At 36.3% G+C, this 10,271-nt stretch overlaps 1 protein-coding gene and 1 non-coding gene across 3 annotated transcripts; both read left to right on the top strand.

Moving 5' to 3' along the window:
- The first annotated feature begins 1,906 nt into the window (after positions 1–1,906).
- Positions 1,907–10,000, top strand: LOC113284598 (zinc finger protein ZPR1-like). 2 transcript variants are annotated; one of them, XM_026534094.1, is made up of 16 exons: positions 1,907–2,218; positions 2,454–2,498; positions 2,600–2,640; positions 2,769–2,850; positions 3,048–3,092; positions 4,462–4,518; positions 5,224–5,283; positions 5,373–5,500; positions 5,973–6,228; positions 6,319–6,385; positions 6,835–6,905; positions 6,990–7,079; positions 8,049–8,157; positions 8,698–8,792; positions 9,001–9,106; positions 9,625–10,000. In XM_026534094.1, the coding sequence occupies exons 1-16, from the start codon at positions 2,090–2,092 to the stop codon at positions 9,756–9,758; spliced, it is 1,515 nt and encodes a 504-aa protein (XP_026389879.1). In that variant the 5' UTR covers positions 1,907–2,089; the 3' UTR covers positions 9,759–10,000. The 2 variants fall into 2 exon arrangements, with proteins under 2 accessions (XP_026389879.1, XP_026389880.1); XM_026534095.1 differs by lacking the exon at positions 2,600–2,640.
- On the top strand, positions 3,461–3,533 carry TRNAF-GAA. The gene has a single exon. It is a non-coding gene; the product is annotated as a tRNA-Phe (tRNA).
- Positions 10,001–10,271: the final 271 nt, after the last annotated feature.

Consider the following 10,271-nt stretch of genomic DNA (forward strand, 5'->3'; position numbering starts at 1 on the left):
AGAGCAAAGGAGCGCATTCTATACACCAATGAAAAAGAAACAATCTTCCTTACATGCTAACTGGAGCTCTAATTAGATACCTTTTGTTACTTCCTCTTTGCTTTCTAGCTATCCTAATTATAGTGATATATGTATGCTATAGTGAACTTATCGATGTGCAAAATAACAGTTGGAATGTGAGTTTATTGTATATATATTTTGTTTACACTATAAGAAGTTATCAGAATTAGGTTGAACCTTAGTCAAAGAGATAAAATAATGTGGGCTAATACTAAAATGCTGAATTTACTATTAAATCAACTTGCAAAATTTATATGAATGAGAATAGTAGTTTGGAAGAAGCTTGTTTTTGGAGGAAAGTTTGGTCAATTAGTCGCCTTCCGAAAGTAAAGTTCCTCATGTGGAAAATCTTTGCTCAGATGCTGCCTGTTAATTCCTTGTTTAAGTTCTATAAGCCTTACGTGGATGAAAAATGTCTTTTATGCTATAATGAGGAAGAGTTTGTTATGTATTTATTCGTTAAGTCCTATTGCATCTCATATTTGGTTTGGGTTTTCTGTTTACTATCTATTTACTACTGATCTGGATTGGATTGATGAGTTATTTCTTTACTTGCATGATAATACCCTTGGCTTATCCCATTTTGGTGTTAACTGGCCAAGTATAGGTGCTATTGTTATGTGGTGCATTTGGAAGTTAAGATGTGATGTAATAATCTTTCAAAAATATTACTATAGATTTGAATAAAGTTATTATTAATGTTAGAAGAATGATTATATATTTCTCTCCTTTTATCGATTAAAAAAGTGAATAGAGATGTTAAAATTCTTAGAGCAGATGCGAGCACCTTACGCTCATAGATGGTTCCTTCAAAATTTTTAACATGGGAATGGGTATTATTTGGTGTGATATTGCAGGCAGAATAAGAAGAACTCGTTTTGAATTTGGGTTGATTCCAGATGCAGTTGGTACTGAATCGTCTGCTCTAATTTTGGCAATCTCTTGGACTAAAAAGATGAATCTGTGTAAAGTCATCTTTGTTATTGTCTCCAGTTGGTGGATTTTGTGAATAAGACATTACAAATGTTGGGTGGAGAAGCAGTGATCTTCTTGAAGACTATCGGAATTTACTTTCTAGTTGTCGTTCTTTTAAAGTCGTGTATATAAAGTGTGTTAAAAACAATCCAGCTTGCACGTTGGGATAAAAAGGAATTTAATTTCTAGTTGTCATTCTTTTAAAGTTGTGTATATAAAGCGTGTTAAAAACAATCCATCAAACCAGCTTGCACGTTGGGCTAAAAAGGAATTTAATTTCTAGTTGTCATTCTTTTAAAGTTGTGTATATAAAGCGTGTTAAAAACAATCTAGCAGACCAGCTTACACATCGGGGTAAAAAACACTGCGTCAAAGATATTTGGGTCTCATTTCTCTCTTTTTTGGATAGTCGAAGAGAGTGCGAATTCGTGCACACTCCTTAACGAGTGTATATATCACATTTCAATCTCTACCCTTAATTTAATTTAGGGAATTATATAACGAGGGTCGTGATTTTAAATATGGAGGATAATGGGACCATCAGTTAAATAATCAACCGACTAGAGGAATATGTGAAGTGTGAATAGATTTGGACTCTTACAGAGGAAGAGCCATTTTAACTATTGTTTGTAATTCTGTGCGTCGTTAATGCTAATATGTGTTTCTCAGGGGAAAAAACAAAAAAAAGTGTTTCTCAAGGAAAAAAACAAAAAAAGAAACTTATGATGTTTCGCCCAAGATGTATCCAAACATCATCAAATCGTTAAGAACCCGATTATTCGAACATAACCGACACCCGACAGAACCGCATTACTATTTTAGGGCCGTAGGCTCGAAATAGCGAACCCGAATAAAACCCATTGCCTCGTTCTCTAGTGTCTTCTTGTCGCCCCTTTCTCGAGAGTTTTCTAGTTCAGGGACACAGACAAAAACCACCACCAAAAAACCCTAATTTGCTAAACCTAATTTTCATCTGCAAATTCGAATTTCAAACTCTAAATCCTCTTAAAACCCTGAAAGAAATCATATTTGCATAGAGAAAAAGAGATAAAGAATGAGTTCAAGTAATAATCCAATTCCTATAACTGATGTAAGATCTGCAGTTGAAGCTGTTTCTGCTGAAGATGATTCACAAACACCACTTCATCAGATTGAAAGTCTTTGTATGCGTTGCCATGAGAATGTAAGATTTTTTCAGAAATCATTATTGATAATTTTATCTTTTTCCAATTTGAATGTGTTTCAATTGAATGTTTCATGAAATTACATCAGAAAGGTGTAAACTTTCTGTGAAATTTCAATAAAGGTGGAAAATTTTCCATTGGTTAGTGCTATTTAGTTTTGTTTGTAATTAGGGTTTTAGACATAATCATGGTATTGATTTTCTTTTTTGTTTGTCTGTGTTAATTTCTTAACAGGGTATGACAAGTATACTGTTAACGCGGATTCCTAACTTTCGAGAGGTATGTCGAAGAAAAGGAATAAACTTTTAAGATTTACTGAAGATATAGACTTAGCTAAGAACAATTTTTATGTGCAATTAACTTATCTATGTTGATTTCAGGTAGTGTTGATGGCCTTCGAATGCCCACATTGTCACGAGAAGTAGTCCTCTAAATTATTTAGTTTATAGATACAAAGCTGTTTTAACTACTGGTTTTGGTAGTATTGATATTGAAGGGCGTAAATACTTACTTGGATTTTGTTTTTTGATTGTTGAACTATGCTTTTAGAAACAATGAGGTTCAGTTTGCTGGTCAGCTCCAACCTAAAGGGTGTTCCTACAGTCTCAAGGTCCCAGCGGGTGATCAGAAGGTATGTCACCTCAAACAAAAATATTTGATCTTGCTGGAGCTGGATTATATTGTATCTGTGTTAATCTTGCCCATTCATTCCAAAGTGGATATTGTCTCTGAAATTTATAGCTAACCAGAAGGTTGCTTCATTACAGTTTTTGTGTATGGTTTGATTCTTATGGACGGTTAATATAATTGGTTGCTTTCTTTATGCAGATGCTTAACAGGCAGGTGGTAAAATCTGATTCGGCCACCATCAAGGTAACAAAATAGTTTCTTTATGGCTGCTGAAATGTTTTTTGGTGTAAGATTTCTTTTGCATCTTCTTTGTTTATGAATTTCTAAATCACTTGCTACTAGTTTGCCTGGGGATTTGCAATTATCTTTCACGTTAGACGACCTTTTTAGGCAACATGTGAGTTACGAGATAGTATATAAACTCATCAGGTCAATACATATTAGAGTCTGTAAGTCTCTTTGGATAGGTAACATAAATGGTAACACGTAGGGGTCCAATTTCCAAAACTGGGACGTGTGAAATCAGTTCCTGATGATTTAACATGATTGTTACTAGGCAACATGTTTTTTTCCCGTTCGTCAGTCTGTTTTTGGTTAATGCTTTAAGAATGGTCAGGATAGCTCAGCTGGTAGAGCAGAGGACTGAATATCCTCGTGTCACCAGTTCAAATCTGGTTCCTGACATGTGGCTTATAATCTCGAGGAAATACAATATGGCTTGCTGACCTAATCCAATAAATAATATCGCTAGTCTAGTTATGAACCAGAGATCTGTTTTCTCTGCATAGGAAAATGTGTTCTTGTACATGAATGAGCCAGTCTGGAGGCGCTGCTTAACCAATTTACTACCTTAAATGCCCTTCCTGTACTTTCATTGTGCTAGTAGGTAGTTTTGGTTGAAGCATAATGTTAAATTATCTACCGACAGAGTGAGGTGGCTAACTTGTCCTAGCCATGGTTTTAAAAAGCGTTTTGGGGCGCGTATCAGGGCGCGGTTTTTTGCGCCCCAACCCTAAAACGCTTTCTGAAGTGCGCTCTAGGTTTTCATTGGTATATTAAGAAAAAAAAGGCTTTGAAGCCCAATATTTAAGTCAGTTTACGGGCCCAAGAGTCTGTCCAAGTGATTAAACTAAAGAAAAACCTAAAATATTCTATAAAAACGTTTCTTCTCCTAGTATTTCCCGTTCCTTCTTCTTCCTCCTCTGCTTTTCTGTCTCATCATCTTCTCCTCTTCAACCTTTATTTCTTCTTTATTTATATTTCGTGGAGCAGCGCTTTTATAAGCGCTTTACGCTCTACTAAGAAAACGCATCGCTTTACGCTATCGCTATTTTAGACCTTGGTCCTAGCCGCACAAAAACACATAGAACCTTGGAAGCTCTTAAGAAAGACCAATATTTAGGATTCTACAGAGGCATTTGCAAAGCACTATTAACACTTTAGAAATCCGAAGCTTCCTTTTCTTTCATACAGATGAGCCAGGATTAAGCCAAAGTAATGATATGGCTTTGTTTTTTCATACTTCTTTTTTGGCACAACGTTTCAGAGCTGTTTTTTTATTTTGCCATGCAATTCTCCCGACACTATTGTGTTTTCTTATTTTCATTTGCAGATACCAGAACTGGATTTTGAAATTCCAACAGAAGCTCAACGCGGTACATTGTCAACGGTAGATCTTTTTTATCCTGATATGTAGTTTTTTTTTTGATGACAATTTTATGTGGTTGGATAAAATTATGTACTCTGGAAGCTTGCTGCAGCTTTTTTTCTTCTTCTGACAGTGCTTCATAGCTCAATTTATGATATTCGAATATCTTTCTTATGTTCTTGTGGAAACTGCTCCGATGTCTAGAACAATAAATCCCTGTTGCCAGCTACTGACACAACACCAACTTTGATTCTAAGAAACTAGAGCGATTATCTCTAGCAGATATAAATGATTACCTAAGGAAGTTAGTAATCTATAGTCCAACGAATGCCAGCGAATAAGTGATTGAAATACCTCTTGTACAAAGATTCTGTCTTATAGTTCTGTTTCGTGTAGTTAGTTGTTTATAGTTGTTTATATGTTTGCGTTAAGACTAGATACATATTCTCGAAGACTCTTCATTCTAGGTTCTGATGGACTGGAATCCTTTTGATGCGTTTCATACTGCAAGATTCCTACAAATACCTTTTGTGGACTCACTAAGGTGTTTTGCGAAGAATTCCCTTTTACTGTGGAACTGGTTATGTAATCCAAGTTAAGGCACTTAGAGTTCTTTAGGCTGATTATCATCAAAATAAAGCAAAGTTTTCTTGTTGAGCTTTTTGTCCATGGTTTAGTGTAGAGTTTCCCCACTTTGCCGTGTGCTAATCTGTGGTATTCTTCCAGGTTGAGGGTGTATTGTTGCGAGCTGTTAATGAATTGGAAGCCCTTCAAGATGAACGAAAGGTGCATTGAATCGAGAAAAATTATTCCTGTAATGGAACTTAATATCTTCATTTAGACAGCTACTTAATCTTTTGTTTCTTAATTCTCAGAGAGTGGATCCCGAGACAGCTGAGGCTCTAGATCGTTTTTTGATGAAATTGAATTCCTGTGCAAAAGGAGATGCATCCTTCACCTTCATTCTTGACGATCCATCGGGAAACAGCTTCATCGAGAACCCGTAAGATATCACTTTTGGTTGAAATGTCACTTCAGCTCTTTCTATCATTAATATTCTTTTTTTTTTTAAACATTTTGATGAGTTGTCTGTTCTGAGTTTGACTTGTCAAAGCATTAAAATTTCGTATGTGTGACTTGTTTTTTAGGTCTAGTTGATAGTTTTTTGTATTGGTTTCATCTTCTTGATTTTCTTGTGATATTTTTCAGAATCAAATATTCTTGAGGCTTTCTAATTGACTCAAATCTTATGTTTTGGAGGAATAGTGAAACAATAGGCCTCATTAACTCATGACTGATAGTGAAGGTTACTGGTTTAAATTGTCAATTGTCAAATTTCGTAGGCCTTGGTAATCGTCTGGTTTTGTCATAGTGGATGATAGTCAATATGGTTTTACAATCGTGAGTTTTCATCGTATTAGTTCTCTGATTTGTATGCGTGTATACCAAGTTTATGGATCTGTTTATTGCTCTAGGTTTGCTCCGTCTGTGGACCCATCGTTGACCCTTAAGTTCTATGAGAGGACTGATGAGCAGCAAGCCATGTTGGGTTTTGTTGTTGACCCATCTTCAGAAGGTCAGACCGGGAGTAATGCATCACAAGGAGAAAGTAATGGAACAACAAAAGTGCCACATGGGTCAGTCGGAGCTGTGGCCTTTCAACGGTCTATCGCTCAGGGTAATAGTGAGAATTTTGCTGCATCCTTATTTAGGTATTCAACACCAGATGAGGTAAGTCAAATTGGTAAATGCGATTGGGGTGCTGTTTCAAATCTTAGATTGCGTGTACTTTGCTAAGTGCTGCACACTTTTCTTGGATAGGTAATGACATTCCCATCGACTTGCGGATCTTGTGCTATCCCATGCGAAACCCGAATGTTTGTCTTCAGTATCCTTTTCTCTCTGTTCTTGTTTTGTTAATATTTGTTTTTTTTTCTATATACGATAATTTTAGAGGAGAGTGCTACCTGTTCGCGGCAGACACTTTAGAGAAGGAACTTCTTTTTCCTATCATGTCCAGTCATGTCAGTTACGAAAGGCTAAATCTCTAGATTTTAGAAGAGAGATTCATCAATAAAGTAGATTGTATGCTTGCATTTCGTTCTAGTCTGTGTTTTGTGCTAGGAGCTATCTAATAGACCAGTTTCTGGCACGCAAAACTCCATTAAAGCAATGATAGGTGCAGGAGTAATATCAATGTTTTCAAGTTCATGGTGTCATTTTATGAATCTCACTCGAAACTTATAGTTAAAATTGATCATGGTACTCCTTATATGAAACCAAAAATGGATACTTGTTTGTATCGATTTGCTTTCAGTTGATCCTTAACGTGATCAGATATCCCATACTTCCAACAAGTGATCATCATGGCATCAACCTGTGACGGTTGCGGTTACCGAAATTCTGAGGTTGGTCTGTTTCTAAAATAGGTTTTCATTTCACCATTGCTTTTGGCCTTTTCTGATCATTTAGTTTTCACGATTTTGCAACAGCTGAAAGCTGGTGGCCACGTCCCTGAAAAAGGAAAGAAGATAACAGTTCTTGTTAAGAACCAGGCTGACCTAAGCCGTGATGTGATAAAGGTATGGGTTATCTCTATCTTCTTGATTGCTTTATACACAATATCAACCTTAAAAAAAATCTAAAACTTGTGTGGTTAAGATATACCTGTTTGAGTTGATAAATGCTTTTAATTGTTATTATGAATTTATCTTCTAAGTTTTGCATGTTAGCAACTCAGCTCCTACCATGATTATGTTAGACTTAAACACAGCTGTTGTTAAAGTTGTTTTGCTCGATGCTTAATCAACTTTAATACTACATGTTCTACAACTCCGGTTAAACTACAAGGATAATAGTACAAGCAGATGATACCTTTAGAGATAGAATTGTTTAGAGATGAAGAAAAATAGTTTTATTCCTTGTTTCAAACTTGGACTTCTAGCCATATCTCATTACGTTTTTGATGCCAGAACCTTTTTCTGTATGGAGCTAGAACAGAGTCCATGTCAATGATGTCATGCTTCAACAGACATCTTCCCTTCGATGTTATCATCTCAAGTTCGAGTTAGATGGTCATGTATGTGACTACCCGGTGTCATTAACCTACTTTGGATATGTTGCAGCATTAACCAATATAAATTTTGGTGCACGAATAAGAACTTCTGTTGCACTTTTTTAATCTTGATTTGTTGCTAATCCATAGAAACCCAATGTGGCAATATTATCGCGGGAGGGATTAGGCACTTCTTGGTGCTGAGAAAGCTTATTTATTTTGGAGAACTGTTTTCTACTACAATATGTCTTTGTAGTTTGTAGGATTTTTGTTGATATCATTGGATTTGAATTTATCATTTTGTTCTAATTAGATGTCTTAAGGACTAATTACTTGTACAGGTAGGTGTGGATGAGAACTTAATATCATGTTATGGATTCGTATCAATGCTTAATTACGAATGTTGTTTTGCTCTCTTGACTGAGAGGTGTCATGTGTTCCTTCAGACGTAGTTTTAGGCCGATTTTTTTAAACTCGTTCGTGTGGCCTTTATCAGTCGGATCATGCAAGCGTATCTGTGCCAGAACTTGACTTGGAGTTGGGGTGTGGCACATTAGGTGGACTTGTGACAACAATCGAAGGATTGATAACAAAAATTTGTGAAAGTAAGTAATTCGTAACTCTTCCTTCTCATTGCTGTGTTTCTGTTTCTACTTCGACATGAAATGTTAATTTGGTGCCTTCATTTGATTTGTTTATTTAGTTTGTGGTTCAGTTTTAGCACCAACCTGCATTTTTTTTTTTTTTTTTGGTAAGTCACCAACCTGCATTTGCCTTTCTGTTTCTACTTCGACATGAAACTTTAATATGGTTCCTTTATTTGATTTGTTTATTTATTTTATGGGTCAGTTTTGGCACCAACTGCGTTTGCCTTCTAGTTTTTAATTGATTGCGTTTATGAAAACGGTTTAAGGATTAAGTTATCTGCAGTCGTTTTCTTGGGACATGGAGGTGCACATGATGAGAACTGTTATACTATCATCAAACGAGGGACCAAAGCTCTTGACTTATCGGAAATTTTAGCATCTAGATGGATAAAATCTGCAATTGTAGAGTCTTAAATAGATAATGTTTTTCAAACCAGTAGTCTCGACTCTCGCCTGTACTTACTATTACATCTTGTTGAATGTGTCATCTTGTTGCAGATCTTGACTGTGTACAGGGATTCAGCTGTGGTGGCGATAGTTCTGATCCATGGACAAAAACCAAGTGGCAAGAATTCAGTGAAAGGCTGCACAAGGTGAATTGTTGTAATTGCTGTTCTATGATTACAGTTTACCCCATGCACTTGTTCTATGATTTCGTGTGGTGTATCAGATGCGGCAGTAGGCACTTGTTTTTGTTTTGCCTTAGATCATTGTCACACACCAGAAATGATGAGTGCAGTAGTTGCTTTATATATATTTCCCCTCCCTTTTTGTCTTAACATATGTGCTCCTTGTCAACAGCTTCTGAATGTGGAGGAGCCTTGGACATTAATCCTTGATGATGGGTTGGCACGATCATTTGTATCACCAGTTACCGAGGCCATTGAAGATGATCATCAGCTATTCTGTATGCTTCTTTCTCCTACCTTCATGCCTCTTTCGTTCCTTACACTTGTTTATTGTTCGGTTAACCTGGAAATTGTGGTTGGTCTGAGCAGAGACTGTACATTATTAAAAACATATGTACATTTGTTTTCTGGGGTTGCCAATTGATAACGGTGGGTGGTTTCATTAACTTTTGGCTGGTGTGTGTTAGTGAGTTCGATTCTGCTCAGTGTAATGAACAGAATTCACTAGGTGGAGTGGGCTTTGTGAAGTTTTTTTTTAAGACAAATAAAAATAAACCAGACATTTGTTGTCGGTATCCTGTTTTTCCCATATCCTCGTATGAGTGGGTGGGCACCATGGAATGTAACTTTTTTTGAAAGCTTGTGGGATGTGGTCACTGCTTTATAATATTTGTAGCAATTGCTATGTAGCCTCTGATTTTTTTTCATTTTGTGCATTTTAGTTGCACAGAGATACTGGTATCTTTTTGTTGTAATTATATTTTACTGAGACCATCGTTTCTTATTGTGAATGTAGTTGAGGAGTACGAGAGAACTTGGGCACAAAATGAAGAGTTAGGCCTGAATGATATAGATACTTCGTCCGCTGATATGTATTACGATACTAATCCTACTACTGATGCTACCACCACACCGTCAAAGATAAATTAAGATTGGCCGTGATCGTTGAAGGAGCTTCTTGTTGCATGATTAGGTCAGAAATTGGCTTTGTAGTGCTTCTGATAGTTTTACATTTTCTGCTTAAGTTGTTCAGTAATGTTTTTATCGCTGAGCAACATCTGTAACATGTTAGTTCAATATTACAATTTTGTCAATTTTGTTTTATGCTCAAAATCGAGGTACACTTGTAAAAGGAATTACTGGTTTGTTATCAAGGAAGATTTTATTTGGAATTGGATTGTTCCCCATTTTTGTTTTATGATTTTGCTGGTTGATAGGAGCCTCAAATGCCAATACTTGTGAAATACGAGCCTGTGAATAAATGATTAAATTTCTGATCAGGAGCAAGAAACTTACAGTGTAACATTGACAGTTGAAGACAACAGGCGATCGCTGAACTAAGATATCTCGCCAACCCCGCCGCACAAATCAACTCGCGCAGCACTTCCAGAAGCTGAAAAGTATCACTGGCAATAACTTTTAGATTAGGGGGAAATTGAGGTG

This window comes from Papaver somniferum, chromosome 5 (genome assembly GCF_003573695.1).
Source record: "Papaver somniferum cultivar HN1 chromosome 5, ASM357369v1, whole genome shotgun sequence".
In the NCBI taxonomy this organism is placed as follows: domain Eukaryota; kingdom Viridiplantae; phylum Streptophyta; class Magnoliopsida; order Ranunculales; family Papaveraceae; genus Papaver; species Papaver somniferum.